Source organism: Octodon degus, unplaced genomic scaffold (assembly GCF_000260255.1).
Source record: "Octodon degus isolate 3935 unplaced genomic scaffold, OctDeg1.0 scaffold00350, whole genome shotgun sequence".
NCBI classification, from domain to species: Eukaryota; Metazoa; Chordata; class Mammalia; order Rodentia; family Octodontidae; genus Octodon; species Octodon degus.
The window spans coordinates 806,344-825,577 of NW_004524926.1; the positions used below are offsets into that span (position 1 = coordinate 806,344).

Consider the following 19,234-nt stretch of genomic DNA (forward strand, 5'->3'; position numbering starts at 1 on the left):
TGGCTGCGACACCAGTTGACCCTTGGTGTCCTGGGGCCAAGTGCCAGGACCCCTGCAGAATCCACACATCAGATGCTCTGGTCCATTATGTGCCATATTTGCACATAACCACATACCTGTGTGCAGCCTCAGTGTATATAAATAGCTCTTGTGCTGTGCGATTCAGGGCTAATAAACACCAGTGGTAGATGAGACTCGTTTTATTTTTCCTGGGTGTTTAGAATGTGTGGCTAGTTAAATCTGGGGATTCAAATCCAGGGATCCAGAAAAGCAGCTGTACTAGCTTTCCTGCCACCTCTCTTTCTGGGTCCTATATACTCAAACACACACACATACACACACACACACACACACACACACACACACACAGAGGTTTTCACCAATGCAGGTGCTTACATAGCCACCCTACTATACTTACACACATGCACATGAACACAAATGCAGACATGTAGGAGACCAAGTGACAGGACACTGGCAGTGGCTGTTACATGCTGGACCAGTCTGTGTCCTTCCTGGGCCGGATGCGAGCAGCCTTGGCTTCCTTTTGCCTTCCGCACACTCCACTCCTCCTCCACATCAAGCAAGGCCCCTGTCGAGTTCTCACTGCAGTCACTGCCCTTCCCCTCTGAAACGTGAAGCTTGGGTGACGAGGGGCAGTCCCCAGCCATCCCCTGCAGCCCTTCCTGCACCATGTCCCCCCAGCTGGTTCCTGGTCCCTAGGAAATCCGGGCATTGTCCACCCACCAGAAAACAGCAGTGGCCTCAGGAAGTCTCGAGCTACCCCCATCAGCAGGCTCCTCAGGGCCACATAGTCCCTCCCTGCCTGCCCTCCCACCATGTGCAGTGCTCCACGGGTGTGGGGGCTTGGTGGGGGTGTGTGAAGCCTTTGAGGACTTCTGTCTCTGCAGCCAGGAGTAGTGATGGTGGCTATAACTGTTAAGAAAGACAACTCCTGGTCCCAGGAGGTGCCTCCACCCTGGGGCCTTGGTTCAGACCTCCCTTGCCTGGAGGGAGGTTATGGGGCAGGGTGTGAGAAGATGGTGACCCTCAAAATCCAGGTGCTGGCCGCTCCTCAAGATGAGGGTAGCTCAGCTCTCCAAGATGCCCCAAGATTTGGTGAAAAGGGACCCCCAAAACATTCCCCACCCTGAAAGTCCAGGCCCTGGTCCTCATCGTCAGGCACTTGGGAGCCATATAGAACTGAGGAGACTCCGAGCCCTGTCCCCTGAGCTGGGAAGCAGCTGGGTGAAAGGCTGTCTTCAGGAAGGCCTCCCCTACACTAAACTGCACATAAGCAGAGCACAAGTATATCCTGAGGTTTGGGGGTGAACGGCCCCCAGAACCCTCTTGTGCTTTCTCAAGTGCTCTTTGCCGATGGCAGAGGCTGCGTGCAGCCCTCCCTGCCCAGAAGCTGCCATCCCCGAGTCAGGGGCACATCTGTCTGTTGCACTCTCAAGACTTGTTCTGGTGGGTCACCTGATGGGGGTGCCAGGATCAGGCTTCCTTGAGGGCCGAGCTGGCTCACGTAAGCCGCATCTCTGTTCCAGCTGTGTGGTGGATGAGATGGACTTCTCTGCCATGGAGCTGGATGAGGCCCTCAGAAAGTTCCAGGCGCACATCCGGGTGCAGGGTGAGGCACAGAAGGTGGAGCGGCTCATAGAGGCCTTCAGGTGAGTGTCCTGCGTTATGCGGCCCATATTGATGGAGAGGGTGGTGGAGAAGGTGCCACTGTGCAGGCACCAGCCCTGAATCCCCTTCTCCCTTTACTGCGGGGCCTCTTGTGCTGCCACCTGGCCCTGAGCTGGGCCCTCCATCCTCCCAGGCGTGGGGAATGTATTCTGACTTCGTCCATGGGGAGCCTGAAGCTGAAAAGCCTCACACTCCACGACTTCACTCTGACTGTCCACACCAGGCCTGAGATGCCCATCTTCCTCATGTCCTCCTTAGTCGTCCCTCCTGGTCACTCATTTGTGGACTGTCCCAGTCCCTACAAGCCATAGAGCCAGGTGGCCTGGCTCCATCATTTAGCCCACCCCATCCCAGTTGTGTGACCCCGTGGCTGCTGGGGGCTGGGTGTGGGAGTCTCATGCCCCCCTCACTGACCTGGTGCTCCAAGAGGATAAAGGGCAGAGACAACCTTGGAGGGACACTGACCCCACAAGTATGGTGAAGGCTGGATTGCTGCCCCTGCTGAACGTCTAAGCAGTGTGCTCATCAACTGGGCCACTGGAGCGCTGGTTCCTGCTATACATAATCTTCAGTCACTGAGCTATCCCTGTCTGCCTAGGACCCTGAAGGGTAGGTGGTGGTGGGAATAGATAGGGATGCCCATGTGACACAGGGAGGGGACAAGAGGCACAGGCTTGCAGGTTTCCAAATCACACCTGCCTCTGTCCGTCGGCCGAGCTCAGTCCGCAGCTGCTCTTCATAACCATGTATCCACTGGAAAAGAGGCAGGTCAAGAGGGACGTCTCCAGCAGAGTGGGAGAGGACAGGGTGCTCAGGGCCAGCTCTACCCAGTCACATTCCTCACCCATCAAACACAGGAGTGAGGCTGACCAGCCCTCTGCACCTCCTCTCTAGCCAGCGGTACTGCATCTGCAACCCGGGTGTGGTGCGCCAGTTCCGGAACCCAGACACCATCTTCATCCTGGCCTTTGCCATCATCCTGCTCAACACAGACATGTACAGCCCCAATGTCAAGCCTGAGCGGAAGATGAAGCTGGAGGACTTTGTCAAGAACCTCCGAGGTGAGCTATTCACACTTGCTGGCCCCTGCTGGGGCTAAGCTGCCGAGACAAAGGTTTGTGAGACAGAGCTCTATCCCTGGTATCCCTCAGTTCCAGAGGTGTACAGGGCCCAGCACAGCCTGGGGGACAGGCTGCCTGTCTCTGGGTCATACACCTCACTGCAAGGGAAGTGATGTGTAGTTTGTGCTAGAAGGGTGAAGCTGACCTATTTCCTTTGGGCCTTTCTGCCTGATGGGTGCATGTGAAAGGGAATCCGGTATCAGCATTGGACAGAAGCCAGTAGCATTCCTGGAGGAGAAAGTGATTATTAAGATGCCCACAGTGACTGGAAGCAGTGCCTTTGGGCTGTAGCCACACTCCCTTCCTCCAGCCCCCCTCCCCACCTGTGAGAAGGTGAACCTTGACAAGGCCAGCAAGAGGCAAGACCTCCTTGGGACAAGGCCATCAGAAGGCAGCAGGGGGACTGGCAGGGCAAGGAGGGATTGTGTCTATTTCTGTCCCTGGAAAGCTGTCATTGTGGGGCCAAGGTGGGTTCTAGGAACACCAGCTGAGGTCCCGCTGGAAATGGCATTGTACTGTGTGAAGAGGGAACAAAGCTGGTGTGAATCACACCCCACTCAGCTTGTGACAGTGCTGTCACACAGTCTACTTGGGCAGGAGGACCCCATGGGCAATGTCTCCTACTCCTCCCAGCCTTCCTGCCTGGACTTAAGGGTTTTCTCATGCGCCACCTGCTGGCGGAACACTTTAGCTTGATGACTTAGGGAACCATTGATGTTTTCCCTTAGAGGGGAGCAGTGGTCAGGTGCTGGCTACAGAGCTTGGCTCCAAGACCTGAGTGGGGTGGGGTATGGCGGAGGTCCCCACTGCACTCCTGGGAAACCCCACTCCAGGAAACAGTGAGGGAGCTTAGAGCCTCAGGTGGTGCACATGGTGGAGCTGCCCAGGGTCCTCTCAGCCTGGGGCCTTTCTCCCAGGCCAGCCTATTGTAGTCAGAGAATCCCTGGGAGCCCCAGTGGGCAGGCTGGAAGAGATCGGCCAGAAAGGGGAGGCTCTGGAGGCCCTAGGTCCAGCACTTGGGGTTTGTACCAACACGACAGTGGCTTGAGAGTCGACAGCCATCGCCACATGCCATTGTCTTGCACGCCCAGCACGGGGAGGTGGGGGGGTGGGGGGGACTCCCCAAGCCAAGCACAGGTGCAGAGCACCCTGATCCTGGGGAGGCGGCCCTGGTTCTGGCCCCACACCTGGGCTGTGCCCAGCAAAGCCCTACTTTTTGAGCCAGAAACTGGATCAGTTCTACCCCATGTTCCCTGCAAAGGTTTAGAGAGGATTCTGACCTCCCTGGCCCACAGAGCCAGTGCTGGTAGAGGTGAATTGGGTCCCAGCATCTCCAGGCCTGCTGGCCTTCCCAGGGAGCACATCCCAGCTCGTTCTTTCTGAGGGAGACCTAACCTTAGCCCCACCAGTGTCCTTGGGACTCACTGGGCCAGTTTGTCTCAGGTGGGGGCAGCAGGACAGGCCCAGGCTGGGTGTAGCAGAGGGAACGCACCCTTGTGGAAGCCTTTTGTTAAAAACCTCACTTTTCTTTTTCCCATTTGCTTTTGGAATGACATTATCTTCACATAGTTCATGCCTTAATTTTCTCATTGCTGAAACTTAGCAGTTAAGGAAGGTGAGGCTTGTTTGCCTCACAGCTTCTGGAGGTTTCAGCCCACAGTCGGCTGGCTCCCGGGCAGGGTGGCGTGGCCAGGGGCACGTCTGAGCAGAACGGTTTTCTCATGGCAGAGCAGGACAACAGAAGGCAGCAAGCAGCAAGCAAGCAAAGTAACAGGGAACGGTGATTGGCAACATTAGCTGTTCTTCTGTCCCTTATGTTTTATCCAGGCTACCTGCCTTTAGGGCAGGGTGGGGCAACCTTATCCCATCCAGAACTGTGCAAACCAACCAGTAGACTAATTTATTAATCACATACCCAGGATCCAAACATCACACACTGTAGAGCCAGCCACCTCTGAAGAGCCTCATGTATGGCCACACGAGGCTTTGAGGGGACATCTAGGGGCAAGACTAGTTAAGACAGATCAAAGCCCAGAAAGTTGTACAAGACATCAGCCTGGCTTCTGGGGTTTACCCATATGACTTGAAGACTTAGCTCCACTTGTACAAGTTTCTGGTAGCTGTCAAGCTACAGGAGGGGCCATGCTGTACAGGGGTAATAAATGGGGGCAGGGCTACTAGGTGTGTTTTAGCACTACTAAGAAGAAATGAACCATCCTTTGTGAGAAGACATCAGGGAACCTAGGACCTGTTGCTAAGTTACAGAGGCCAATCTGAAGCCAAACGTGGTGGCGTGTGCCTGTAATCCCAGCACTCAGGGGACTGAGGCAGGAGGAATGCTGGGAGTTTTGAGGCCAGCCTGGGCCAGATAGTTAGTTCTAGCCCAGCCTGGACTATATGATGAGACCCTGTCTCAAAAAAAGCAAAAGAAAGCCAATTAGGAAAGACTGTGTACCATCTGCCCCAACTCAGGCATCCGGGACTGACAAAGTTGGAGCTCAGAAAACGCCATGGTGGGGGCAGTAGGGAACGAGAGGGGTGAGCAGGTGGTACAGAGGGGTTTGAGGGCAGGGCCACTGCTCACTGGTGCCGTGGTGGTGGACACAGGTGCTCACACACCTGCCTGTACCCATAGAACACCATAGTGCAGAGTGAGCCCCCACATGAACAGGAGTGTGGGTAGCCTGCATTGGGCAGGCCATTGGTGTAACAGACGGACCCTCTGGGGTGGGGCGCCCTTCCTTCTGGTGGATGTTCCTAGAAGCCTCTAACTGCTCTCCAGACCAAGTCTAATTCAAACAACCACCAGGTCCTAAACACTCCTAGCCAAGCTCCCCTCCCTGCTACCCTGCTGACCAGGTCCCATTCTCTGCCCTGGCCTCCTGCACCTTTGCCCCTTGCCTCCCATGTCCCTCAGGTACCCCTCAGGCCAGTCATACCTCTGCTTTACCCACTTTGTGCCTTGCTATCCACTCTTAATAAACCTCAGAAGAGCCAGCCAGCTGCTGCTCCTGGCCGTTCACACCGAACAGTCCATACAGGACGCCAAGCTCAGAAAGACCCATCACTCAGGCACAGTCACACCACTAGGAAGGGACAACACCAGTGCTCAGGTCCAGACTCAGGGCCTGGCTTCCCAGCCTCCCAGATCTCAACCTTGGTCACCTGTCTGTGGAAGCTTTGGGGCTGTGGTGGGGCTGGTTGGGCCATGGCTTTGTGGGAAACAGGAAAGCCTGGCTCTTCTGATCTGGTTTCAGAACCAGAGATAGGGGTGAGCCAAGGCTGAGGCTGAGTGGAGCTGCCACTGCCTGTGCCTCAGCCACCCTGATCCCCCGATGCCATCCCCTGCCCAGGCGTGGACGATGGTGAAGACATTCCCCGGGAGATGCTGATTGGGATCTATGAGCGAATCCGGAAGCGGGAGCTGAAGACTAATGAGGACCACGTGTCCCAGGTGCAGAAGGTGGAGAAGCTGATCGTGGGGAAGAAGCCGGTATGCACTGGGCCCTGGCAGGCAGAGCTGGCAAGTGACTTCCCGGCTAGGCGTCAGATGATGCTACAGGCTCAGGGAATTGCAGCTGTTTGCTCCGGGTTGCACTTGGAACCCTGAAGTTCTTAGTGACGGTCCAGCTCTGCTAACTTTGGGCTCCTTATTTGGCAACATGAGCCCCCATCCTTCACAGTACACTACAGTGAGTCCTCTACCTTGGCCACTCCCTGGCATCTAGGCTGGTGGAGCTGGGGACCTGGTGCCCTCATTGGGGAGGGCTGGTTGTCACCATGCATGCCCCTGACATCCCCAGGGGTGTGTGGATGTTAACATCCTTCTCTGTGTTCCTGTTTTCCTGCAGATCGGATCACTGCACCATGGGCTTGGCTGTGTGAGTACCTCTTTGCTCCTGCCTCTGGCTGCTGCCCGGCCACACTGGGGATCCTTGTGTATCCTGATGTGTCCTGGCCAGAGCCCTGTGCTCTGGGAGCCAGACTTTTGACTGCCGGGTACACTTTGAGTGACCAGCATTCTGTGGTTCCCAGACTCACCTCTGGCAGCTCTGAGACCACAGCCACAAGGCAGGGCTTCAGGGCCAGGCCAGTGGTGGAGACTCAGCTGTCACCCTTTAGGGTGGCCTCTGATGGGCGTCCATGCTCTGCCCTTGCCTCCAGGCTCTGCCTCTCCCAGCTCTGCCCCTACTGTGCTATCTATGGCTGCTTCCTGTCTAGAGGCCCCAGAGTATGTGCATGCTAGCTCCTTGGTGTGGGGCATGTCTCTGTCTTTGTCCTCGTCCCCAGTGCTCCAGCAAGACATCCAGACCTCCACATTCCTGCCCTCGGCCCTCCTCCTTCTCCCGTTCACACTTCTCTTTCTGGGCACCAGGGCACATCAGTCCCCTGTGCCCCATCCCCTTGTGATCACTCTGTGTCCTTTGAGAGCCAGGGCGCTCCCTAAGCTGGACCCAGACCTCCCTGATGGGTGCCCCTGTCCTGAGGCCCCCAGCTGGCATGTTGGTCACAAGTCTCAGTAACACCACCATAGTGAGGCTGGGGGATGCATTTGTCCCTTTGCGGGTGTTGTGGGCCATGGCAGGAATAGTTGTGGCTCAGGTCTTGGAGGGGGCATTTTGAATTAGAGCCATTGAAACCTGTGGGTCCTGGCAGAGAGGGAGCATCCCCCGGGCTGAAGCCAAACCGAGTCCTGCAGTGTCCTGACTTGACAGAAGGCAGCGTCCTCAGCCTGCCATGCCTGTTTGTCCATCCAGAAAGGCTTTTCTTGTAGACTGATGGATTTATAGGTGAATGCACATCTGGACAATCAGAAAACATGACTTTCCCCCGGCAAGGGGTCCTGCATGAATGTAAAATATTTAGAAGCGTAGTTCCCACCAAAATAACCCCCCCAAAAAGCTCAGCAAAGTGAGGTTGCTCCCCAAGTTCTTCAAGAAAGACATCAGAAATTTTCATTTGTTTGTTTTCCTGAACCGGGGATTGAACTCAAGCCCTTGTGCTTGCCAGGGAAGCGCTTATTCCACTGAGCCATCTCCCTAGCTCAGGAATTTTCTTTTTTACTTTTTAGTTTTTTGAGACAGGATCTCCACCACCATACTGTTCCAGCTGGCAAAATTCATTATGTTGTCCAGGCTGGCCTCAAACTCACAGTGATCTTGCTGCCTCAGCTTTCCCAGTGCTAGGATTATGGGCATGTCAGCCATGCCCAGCAGTATTAGCACTTTGAAAGCAGCTCGTGAAGACAGAGTGGGGAGGTGTTTTGTGCTCCAAGCAGGCAAGCTGGCTTCAGCAACACAAGTGGACTTCTTAACTGCACTCCTCGGGTCCCCAAGCAGGGGCCGGTGGCCAAGGCAGCATCTCTCCCTGCACAGGTGCTGTCTCTGCCCCACCGGCGGCTGGTCTGCTACTGCCGACTCTTCGAGGTTCCAGACCCCAACAAGCCTCAGAAGCTGGGGCTGCATCAGCGTGAAATCTTCCTGTTTAACGACCTGCTGGTGGTATGTGGTGGCTCTTCTGGGCCAGTGTCTGCCCCCAGGGTAGGATGGAGATGGCCCAAAATCTTTGGGATTACAGGGGACAAAATTCAACCCAAACTGGCGCCCACGTTTCTGAAAGGATCAGGGCATTCCGTCTCAATCCCACCTGTTCTGGGGGAGTCCCATCCTTCCAGCAGGACTCATCTCTTCCCTCTGCCCCAGAGCAGGCTGCTGCTCCCCTGGGAGGCTCTTTGTGGACAGGCACCCGGTGCAGGTCCAGGAGAAAGGAAGGAGGGTCCCTGCAGCGCAGGCCTACACCACCTCAGAGCCAGTAGCCTTCCTGAGCCTGTTAAGGCTGCTTCTCAGAATAAGCCTGCCTGTCCTAGACTCTAGCCAATTACTGTGGTTCTTAGGGGCAGTGCATTCTGATTGGCTCTCACAAGCTCCACCCTGAGGCTGGGAGGAGGAGAGATTTCTTTTTTGCTGACCAGACTGAGCCTTGGGGGTCTCCAGTGAGGGTCCCAGGGACTGTGTTCCCCAGCCCAGAGAAGACTCATGCTGGGCCTGCACCAGGTCTGGCTTCTCCCTATGGTCAGTCCTTGAAAGAGCAAGGGTCCTGACTGCTTGTCCCATCCTCCAGGCACCAGGCCCTAAGGAGGCCACACAGTGATAGCCTGTACCATGGAGCTGAGTTGCCTGAAGGGCATCCAAGACTCAGAGGGACAGAAACCACTCTCCCCAGCATACTCTGCCCAGATCAGCTGAGTGTGGGGCTGCTGGCCTCTGGGCCAAAGGAAGGTCCCTGGGTACCACACAGTCCTGAGGCCTGGCTGTCTCTGTACCCTTAGGTTACTAAGATCTTCCAGAAGAAGAAGAACTCGGTGACTTACAGCTTCCGGCAGTCCTTCTCCCTGTATGGCCTGCAAGTCTTGCTCTTCGAGAACCAGTGTGAGTCTGCACCAGGAGCTCCTGTGTCCCCCACCATGGGGTATCCCCTCCACTCCTCATCCACCTCTGCACAGCAGGCAGCTAAGTGTGACTGGCTGTGGACCCTAGGTTCCCAGGCACAGTTCCAAGTCCTGGAGCATGGTTGAGTTCATATTTAAATCTCCACATCGACATTTAAATATCTTGGGCTTCACTTGAAAAACATCAGCAGCATTGGTGTCAGAGTCCCTTCCCATGTAGCAGCAGGAAACTGCAGTACACACAGACACGCTTATACCAGCATACCGCAGGCACTTTCAACCCCAAGGTGCCAAGACCCTCGACATGTCCGTTGGGACATATAGACAGGGCATTCCCATGACAGAGCCAGAATCCAAGTGGCACCAGGGAGGGCACTGTGTGCCAGAGCTGTGACCACTGGGGGAGAGCAGCTCTCAGCCTAACATCCAGAACTGCAGAGGTGATAGGCTAAGACACCTCATGCTCTCTGTTGTCCCTGGGACTCAGCACCTGGTGGTGGACAAGGGCCTCAGGTGAGGGCCATCCTTATGACCCTCAGGCCTGGCAGCCTTCTCCTGCTCTGGGCTGTCACCCTACTTGGTGTGCAAGTAGGGCCCAGGTCAGGGACATGGGACTGCCCATGCTCACCCTGATTCAGCTGCCGAGGCAGAGCTCAGAGTGCTTCTCCTAGGCTACCCATGTCCCGGTCCCTGTGACTAGCATGGATGCCGCAGAGAGTGCACTGTGCCCATGCCTACCCCTCTCCCTCACAGACTACCCCAATGGCATCCGGCTCACATCTGCCGTGCCTGGGGCAGACACCAAAGTGTTAATCACCTTCAACGCCCCAAACCCTCAAGACCGGAAGAAGTTCACCGATGACCTGCGGGAGTCCGTGGCAGAAGTGCAGGAGATGGAGAAGCACCGGATAGAGTGTGAGTCCTGGACCCCATGGGCAGGAGGTGCCATCCCGCAGGTCCTCTGGGTTCCCCAGGGTGGCTGGGCTCCCATGCCTACCTCTCTGTCTCTGACCACAGGGGAGGGGCCTTTAAGCCCCTTTGGCCTCCACAGCCGCCTGGAGGGACAGGGATGCCAGGGACACTGCCAGTGACAGCCTCGCGAGTGTAGGGCCCACAGTCCCGGGGGCACAGTCTCCTGTGTGAGCACAGCCTCTGCCTAGGAACACCACTTGCTGGTCGGTCTCCCATGAACAAGTGCTGGCCAGATCTCTTTTGCCCTCACTGTGATTCTTATCCACTGATCTTCAGGGCCATAGTCCCAGGTCACTCACCAGAGACACACTGTCTCCACCTCTGTTCCCCCCACCCCCCATGGAAGCACCTCCCTGAGCCCTGCCTCCCTGGCAGACCTCACCTCCCTACCTGCCCAAAACTGGATGTGCCAGTCATTGGTGCAGCTTAGCCTCCCATGTCCTGCCCAGGTCTCCATCTGATAGATGGTGACCCAGGCCAGTGCCAGCCCTGAGTGGAGGGCCACGGCTGCCTGTGTCTCCTGCCTGCACTGACTTCTCGCAGCTTGCCCCTTACCTGCCTGTCACCCTGTCTGTTCCAGCGGAGCTCGAGAAGCAGAAGGGCGTAGTGCGGCCCAGCATGTCCCAGTGCTCCAACCTCAAGAAGGAGCCGGGCAACGGGACACTGAGCCGGGCCTGCCTGGATGACAGCTATGCGGCCAGCGAGGGCCTCAAGCGCAGTGCACTTAGCAGCTCCCTGCGCGACCTCTCAGAAGCGGGTAAGAGCCTGGCCAAACCTGCCTCTTTAGCCAAGGTGCACAGGACCAAGGTTGGGCAGCAGGTCAGGGATGAGACATCCCAGAAGGACAAGAAGAGCAAGGCTATCTGTGGTCAGAAGAACATGTAGGGCAGCCGAGCGCCACCCCTTTCCCTTCTTTCTTCTGGGGCCTGTATTCTATCACTTGGCTTTTGAAAACCACTCCAAGGCCAAGAGCCTGGCCAGTGTGTCCCATGTTCTCTGTGCTGTGTGTTCCGTGTTCGCTGCTGATGAATGAAATTGAGTGAAGCCCTCTCAGCTGCCTGTATGCCCCTTTCTGAGTCCCCATGCGTGCTTTCCCTACAGGGGCCTCCAGCCAATCCAAGGCAGTTGCCATAGCCTGTGTGGTGGGCTCTGGGGTACTGGGAAAGCCCTGGTGGAAGTCATGCTTTTTGGTGGTATTTGTTTCCGTGTGTGTTTAAATTTGCTGCCAGCCACTTACCCCAAGCAAGCAGCAACCTCTGAAGGCCTATTGCCACGCGAGCCTCAGGGAGCTTCTGAGATAGCCTTTTCTAGCCTTTGAGCAGGAACAGAGCCCTCAGCCATCTGCAGCATGACTGTAGCACTATCAGCGGATGATGAGGTGAGGGCGTGTGCCCAGCAGCCACATAGCTGCCACTAGTGTGTCTTCCTAGCCAGCCAGCTTCCACTGGGACTAAGAGGCCCTGGGGGAGAGGCACTTGGCACGGAATTGTGCCCCTGCTGGCACATGGACCCCAGAAGCCTGATACAGGCTTTGGCCAGTAAGACCCTCAAAGACTGAGGCCAGCCCTCTGCCCTGCTTCAGGCCCTGGCCTTGGCCAGTGTGGGGCCCCAAGAGCCTGCTCAGGGTGCCATCCCATTCCCCGCCTGTGGCCCTGCTTCACACAGCTTATTCATTTCTTCAAGTTTTTTTTTCTTGTTTTTCATTTCAAATTTTTTCTTTGCTTTTGTCACTTTTTTTTCCCCAAAAAAATCCTAAACTTCATTGCCAGCATGAGAGTTTAAGGCGGGGCTTCTCAAACTGGGCACCATGAACATTTTGGCTGAACAACCCCACCTTACAGAGGGCTACACAGTGCCCTTGGCCTGTCCTGACCATCCCTGGCATCTCTACAAGTGGCCGGGTAACTAACCCAGGTTGAGAACCCCTGGCTTTCTTGGTCCTCTTGTTCACCAGCTACATGTCTCAAGATTGCTTGGGCCTCTGCAGGTGTGGCCAGGCTCTGAGTTTGTGCAGTGTGGCAGGCCCTACCCCCTCCTCCAACACAGAGCCCCCGTGCAGCCCACCCAGGTGGCAGCAGCTCTGAAGCCAGCCACAGCCTCTCTGCATTCTTTCTACTGCTGCCTGAGGACCCCAAGAGTCTGCAGGCCTCCCAGGGCACCCCTAAGCCTAGAAAGCCTGGGGTAAACTGAAGAGGGGTCTGAAGGAACTGCTGGATGGCCAGCTTGGAGGCTAGAGGGTTCCTACTCTGGACCAGCTGTGCTGTGCTGAGCCCCCTGCAGGTACCATGACTCCCTCACGCTGTGGTCCTCACCACGCAGAGCCTGGGGGGTGACACCATAACCGTTGCTGTCTGTGACCTGCCTGGTCCACATCCATCCAGGAGACAACATAGGAGGACCCAGCCTGAGCCCCACGTGAACTGCTGGCTCCCTGGAGGAGCCACTGTGGCTCCAAACTGGAGAGGGCAAGACACTGGGCTCTGCCTCAGCATTTGTCTCTGACCCAGGGGCACAAAAGCCAGGTGTAACCAGACCTCAGTGCCCACCCCAGCTCAGTCATGTGACGGTGAATGCTACACAGGTTGTTGACCCCACTGCACCTCCTCCACTAAGCTGAAAAGCACAAGGCCCCATGGAGAGGATGTCCCCGGGGTTGCTAGTGGCACGGATGACACTAAGGGTGGGTGGACAAAGCATCCTTTGCAGCCACCGTGACCTGCCTCAGGCCAAGCTCTGATGTCCAGCATCCCAACCCAGCCCACAAGGCTGTGTCCCCACAGCAGTGTGCAAGGCTGATGTGTGCAGAGCGTGCAGAACCAGCTGTGGCTGCCAAGCCCAGCAAGGGTGGCATAGACCAAGGACCTTACACCTGCGTCCCATCCTGTTGCAGTAGCCCAGACTATGAGGAGTGGGTGCCAGGTCTGACCTGATCCAAGAAGGCACCATTCCCCACCTCGGATCCTGCAAGGTTACAGAGAAGGGCCTATGCACAGCATGCAGCAGATGAAGCCTCTGGTTGAGTTTGTGCACCAGCAAGCCAGCAGGGCTTGCTGGCCAGGCGTGCTGGATGTGCCTATGAGGGTGGAGTTCCCTCCACATCCTGGGCCAACAAAATCACACTTTGGAAACACAACTCTGAGCCCATTTAAAGGTCCCATTGTCTGCTTAACTGTGGGCAAAGAAGAAGGAGCAGGAGGGAGGCCTTTGTTCACTCCCAAGGCCAGCTGTGCTGCTTGGCCCCAGACTGCCAAGCTCAGCAGGTGGACAAAAATGGGGAAAGCAGGAACAAGAAGCTGGCTGTGCTCTGTGCCTGGTTTTCAGTCAGTGGCAGGAGTCCACCAACCCTTTCAAGGCGGGAGAGCAGATTTTAAAACCCTGCAGAGCTGAGCATGGTGGGGCACACCTGTACTCTCAGCACTTTGGGGAGCTAAGACAGGAGGACACAAGTTCAATCCCAGCCTGGGCAACTTGGCAAAACCATGCAAAGGTCCTGGCTTCAGTCCCCTAACTTCAGTAAATAACCAAACACCAAAGACAGGAGTGCTCAGACTGTCAGCATTTCCATGTGGCAGTACAGTGTCCTGAGGATCCTGTCCAGGAGACTGGTGGGGAGAAGACAGGCCGGTTTCATGGAAGTGAAAACAGGTCTGGAACCTGCTTCAGGGAGGCCTGGATTCAGCCTGGTCCCTATCTCCATACATCACTGGGAAAGGGCAGCCTGTTTCTCACTTGTGGACAGAAGAGGACACAGGGACCAGGGGCCTGCTTGTGTCTAGGATGTGGCAGCACTGGAAATGCTCCGCCTACAGCTATCTGTGACCCTGGAGCCTCCCTGGGATTCAGCAGGCAGGATGAAGGCGCTGGACTTCCCCCATCGGTATGGCTGTCCTAGCTGCTCATTTGATGGTGACGAAGCCTGAAGTTCCCACACACTCCTTACCCGACACTTCTAGGTGCCTTGGTCTGACTTTGAGGAGCAGCAGCATTTGCCTGAGAAGCTGGGGCACGGGATGCCTGAGAACCTGAGGCGACCTCCTATGACCCCAAGGCCCAGGTGCAGCCCAGCCTTGCTGCCAGATCAGCAGCAGTGTGGCCAAGATGTCCAGCCCCTGTGAGGGAACACTGCTCTGAGCCTCAGTGATGGTTGCTATGGGAACCGTGTCATCCATCACTGCCTGTCACAGCCTCGGCCCTTCTCTGATGCCTATCTCTGGTGGACCAGTGCCTATGAGACCCGAACGTGCAGCACATACTGAGTGCCTTTGTGTACCTGCAGGACCCCTCTGGCTCCAGGAACACTGTGCTACATCTGGGAGGGGGGCCAGGAGGGGAGGAGCAAGGGCCCCATCATCTCCTGCCCCCAGCCAGGGCACTGCACAAATGGAACTAAGCCCAGAGGCCCCAGAGAGGTTTAGTTCCTCTAACCACCTTGCTCTGCCACAAGATGGGCATATATATGTGTGTATGTGTATGTATGCATATATATATATATATATATATATATATATTCATGGAGTCAGGGCCTGGGCCAGCCTGGGTGCTTGTGGCGAACGAGAAGCCACCTTGCACCTTCCCTTCTGCACACAGCTGTGGCCGGCCAGATAGAAGTGCACATGTCCCTGCCCCAGGATCCCTCGTGGCAGCGGCCTGCTGTACAGGACAAGGAGCAGAAAGCTGGGGCTGGCTTGAAACATTTTTCCTGAAGGCCTCACCAAGCACTTGGCGTGGAGCAGGCGGGCCCAGCCCGTGCCTGCTCAGTGGCAGTGGCCGGCAGGCAGGCAGGCAGGCAGGCAGGCGGCACCCAGCCTGGCGTGCGTGTCTAACCTCTGGTATTGCATGTTCTGGGCAGGGAAGCGAGGGCGTCGCAGCAGTGCGGGATCGCTAGAGAGCAATGTGGAAGTAAGTAGGAAGCACCCCGTCTGGCTGGCTGTCCTGTGTCACCCCATCCTTGGTTCTCTTTGTCGTCTGTCTGTCCTGCTCTGCCCCTCCTGCACAGACAGGCAGATCCAGCCCACCCTGCCTGCCTCAGCCCCGTGCATGCGGCTTCTCTGCCTCCAACATCCACGCCTCTCACCGCTTGTTTTGGACCCACCAGTGGGGGGGTGGTTCTGGACTTTGTGTTTTCGTTTTGCTTAATCCTTATCCCCGCGGTCCCTGAGCATGGTTAACTACCCCAGCTTCCTGAACCCACCCTGGGGTCCCTACCCCGCCGTCACTGCCTCTCCACTGGCTGTGGGATGTGTCTGCCCCATGCGGCTTCTGCGCCCGGCCGCACCATTGCTTCCTTCCTGGAATTGGGCTGGCTGTGTCTGCAGTCAAGACACCATGGAATTGCTTAGCTAGCCCATGGGAGGGCAGTGTTTGAGAGAGGAAAGTCAGTGTGGATTTCATGAGATTTCATTCATCCTCCCCATCCAGCACTGTCCTATCTTGGCCTCAGCTGGCAGATCTTTTTCTTTTTCTCCTTTTCTTCATTTGGCTTGCAGTAGGTAGCTGCAGCGAAATGCCTAGGCAGTCCACACCCCCATGGACAAGGCCACAGGGTCCCCCGTCCGTGTCACGACCCCTTTAGGCACCTCTAGGCCCCCACATGGGCAGAGCCAACACCCCCAGCCCTGTGGATAAGCCCCAGGCATGATCAGGTTGCAAAGACAGCTGGAGCTAGACTGCTTTCCCACAGACACTTCTCCTCTCTGCCCCCATCTCTGAGACCTGAACCCTTAGACAGGCACCCAGCACAGTGATCACAGCGCATGTGCACTGTGGCACGGAATGGAGGTGCTTCCTCTGCTGCCCACCCCTACAGAGGTCACCTGCGTCCAGCCCCTCTACTCCCTCTGCGGCCCATGAGCAGTATTGAGGCCTTAGCAGTCAGTGGGGGATCTTTTTCATTGAGAAAGAAAATCATTCTGACCTCCATGCTGTAAGATCTTTTAATTTTGATTTCTATGAATTTCCTTTTTAGGGCTCCATCATTAGCAGTCCTCACATGCGCCGAAGAGCTACATCAACACGAGAGTGTCCATCTCGCCCACACCAGACCATGCCCAACTCCTCCTCCCTCCTGGGCTCCTTGTTCGGGAGCAGACGAGGGAAGCCCCCTCCCCAGCCCCACCCGCCCTCTGGCCCTGCCCCACTGCCCCCCCACCCACAGCACCACCCAGGGTCCATGGAGGGCCCGGCGCATGCCCATCACGCCCAGTACTGCCACCTGCAGCAGAACCCACCCCCCTACCACCACCACCACCACTACCACCCACCCCAACACATCCAGCACACCCACCAGTACCACCACGGCCCCCACAGTGGGCACCCTGCCTTCAGCACCCACACCCATGGCCACCCACCACTGCCTGGAGCCCACACTGGCCACGTGGCCCATGCAGCGCACCACCATGGGCAGCCACCCGCCCCGCCACCCCCAGCCAGCAGCAAAGCCAAGCCCAGCGGCATCAGCACAATTGTGTAGACAGCCAGGATGGGGGCTTGGCCTCCCCAGAACCGCCGCACACCACCTAGGGGCTGCCCGGGGCACCTCTGTTTCCAGCTCCCCAGGCCCCTCACAGCCAAGATGGCACCGAGAGCCCACGGGCCCACCTGCCATGGGACAGACACCTGCCTGCTGCGGCCTGCGTGCCCTGGCTCCTTTTCCCTGGTGCCAAGGGTGGCTGAGCAGCTACCTTCAGCCTCCAGCGGCCGCCAGCTGAGCATACAGGGACTGCCGTGTACCAGCCCTCTGCTCGGCGCCCTCTTGCCCCACGTATATGAAAACCCAGCATAGAGAAAGAAGAAATGAGGTATTTTTAAAGAACAGAGACAAAACACAACAAAACCCCAAACTTGCTGCATTATTGCTCTGTTATTGACAATGGGCAAAAAAAAAAAAAAAATTTAGACCTGATATGGTTGATGAAAATACGTAAGTAAACTTTATATAATATAAATATATAAATATATATATATATATATATATATGCTGTATAGATAGTATTTGTGTGTGAAAGACAAACGTTTCAGTACACAACATTAGCAATAGAGACCATCCAACGACCTCCACTCACTTGATAGGAAGACAGTACTTAGATGAGTGTGTGAGAAAATAGACCAAAAACTTCCCTGCCAGGAACATTCAAATCCTTCCATATTTTCATACTAAATAAATGTCCCTATAGGACTGACTGAAATCTTACACCATCATTACTGACTGTGCCAAGTACATAGTACCTGTCTAAAGTTCTCGAGCTGCTTTATATAAATCCTTATTTTATTAACAGATACTATCCTAAATAACCAGTATTATAATTGCTGTAATTCAGGTGAATGTCTAGATGAAACACAGTCACCTCTCAGTAGCAGGTGGGGACAGTTAGTTAAGACCCAGTTGTCCCAGGACGTTAGTCGCAACCTCCTTTGACACTTTGTTCCGAGCTACACTGACTGTGAGCCCCATTCGCACTTTCCTGTCTCTGCATCTGGTTGAGTGCACCCATGCTGTTCCCCAGAGGGTTGTGCCCACCACAGGGCCCCATCTCCACCCTGCCTGTGACCCACTCATCCTCTGCCCAACATCACAGCACCCTCAGCCTGGCCCTTCCCCTGCCCAGCAGGCAGGACCCTGAGAGCAGCCCCTGGAAGTGCTGAGGCTCACAAAGGCTGGCACCTGCTGAGCAGCCCAGGGTGGGGACCCGTGTGTGTCCCATGCTGTGTCCAGAGTGGTAGCAGTGATCAATTCCATGTAGCCTTGTGCTCAGTGAGCCTCTCCCCATGTCATCGCCATGGCCACCCAGGGGACCCTGACCACCGTCCACCTGTCCCTTGATGGGCAAAGTCCCTACTGCCTCTCCTGGTCCTGTGAGCTGCCCAAGCATCACATGAGTCTCAGCTATGCTCCTGTCGCGTCTGTGTTGTGGTGACACTATGTGCTCCCTGGAGGGTGCGCTTCCCAACCCCCACCCGCACTAGGTCTGTTCTCAGTCACCCACAGGCCACCCTTTGCAGTTTCAGCCTTTCCAGCCACTGCGGCCACCAGTGCTGTGCTCCTAAGCCTCGGGACTGAGGACTGCCCTTGGCCCTGCTCAGGCGGCAACTCCGCAAGCCACTGGGCTCCACGTCTGGGGACATCGTGCAAGCTGGGGCTGCAAGGCAGCAGGAGAGCAGAGCCAGCTCTGGCCGTATCGCCCTGGCTGGCCAGCTGGGGATTCCCTGATTTCCCTCCTCATCCCCCTCTGTCATGTCACTGAGGTCACCGTACCAGCAGATCTGCAGAAAGCACTTTGTTATCTCCACAGAGAATGAACCCAGGAATCCAGAGTTTAGCCTTTTGTGACAGCACGGTTTGCACTGCCCAGCCCTGTCCTCCCAGGGTAGCATTTCTTTCTCAGCCATGAGCTCAGAGAGTGCAGTGACAGCTTGGGTGTGTCCCATCTGGTCGAGCCAGGCCAGTGAAGGCCACCTGGGTTCATTGTCTGCTGACCTCTTCACCTTCCTTAAAGCTGGGCTCAAGGGCCTGTGTCTCTCAGTTAAGGACACATTCTGACGAGGACGAGACGAATTGTACTGCATGTCACCTGGCGCCAGTCATGTGAGGCCAAACTCCTCTGTATTGTTCATTTGCAAAATATACAGTGTTACTGTGGATAAATAGTTGAAGTAAAAGTGATAACATAAAATCCATTGGCTTTTCTTCACCCTCTTCTCTGCCAGGGCCAAGGTCAGTGGGACTGTACACTTGAAGGGGTTCCAGAAAGGACATAGGACTTGGGTCCAGATTGCTCTGTTCCCATGAACAATACAGCAGAAGGGGCTGCCTGGAGTGGGATGTCCCTCCCTCCACAGCGTGCACCCAGCTGTCTCTGCGTATCCCACGGCTGCGTGGTGGGGCCCCAGATCCAGTTTCTGCACAAACTCCATCTCTCTCTGGGTTTGCCACTCCAGAGGGCACTGGGGTCAGGTCAATGAAGTCTCCTGGTCCTGAGATTTACCCCAGAGTCAGTGTGGCTGCCCG

The 19,234-nt window shown here is 56.1% G+C and overlaps 1 protein-coding gene across 8 annotated transcripts in view; it reads left to right on the forward strand.

Annotated features, from left to right (window-relative positions):
- Positions 1–18,897, forward strand: part of Iqsec1 (IQ motif and Sec7 domain 1) — a 296,085-nt gene extending 277,188 nt beyond the window's left edge. For 5 of the 8 annotated variants that reach the window (XM_023708325.1, XM_023708323.1, XM_023708322.1 and 2 more), the window contains 10 exons: positions 1,548–1,670; positions 2,584–2,750; positions 6,164–6,303; positions 6,662–6,691; positions 8,186–8,311; positions 9,139–9,238; positions 10,012–10,173; positions 10,811–10,987; positions 15,080–15,129; positions 16,196–17,392. In XM_023708325.1, the coding sequence (XP_023564093.1) occupies positions 1,548–1,670; positions 2,584–2,750; positions 6,164–6,303; positions 6,662–6,691; positions 8,186–8,311; positions 9,139–9,238; positions 10,012–10,173; positions 10,811–10,987; positions 15,080–15,129; positions 16,196–16,699 (1,579 nt within the window). In that variant the 3' untranslated portion in view covers positions 16,700–17,392. Of the gene's footprint in view, positions 1–1,547; positions 1,671–2,583; positions 2,751–6,163; positions 6,304–6,661; positions 6,692–8,185; positions 8,312–9,138; positions 9,239–10,011; positions 10,174–10,810; positions 10,988–15,079; positions 15,130–16,195; positions 17,393–18,228 lie in introns of those variants that run through there. The other 3 variants (XM_023708324.1, XM_004648047.3, XM_004648048.2) reach the window with 2 other exon arrangements.
- Positions 18,898–19,234: the final 337 nt, after the last annotated feature.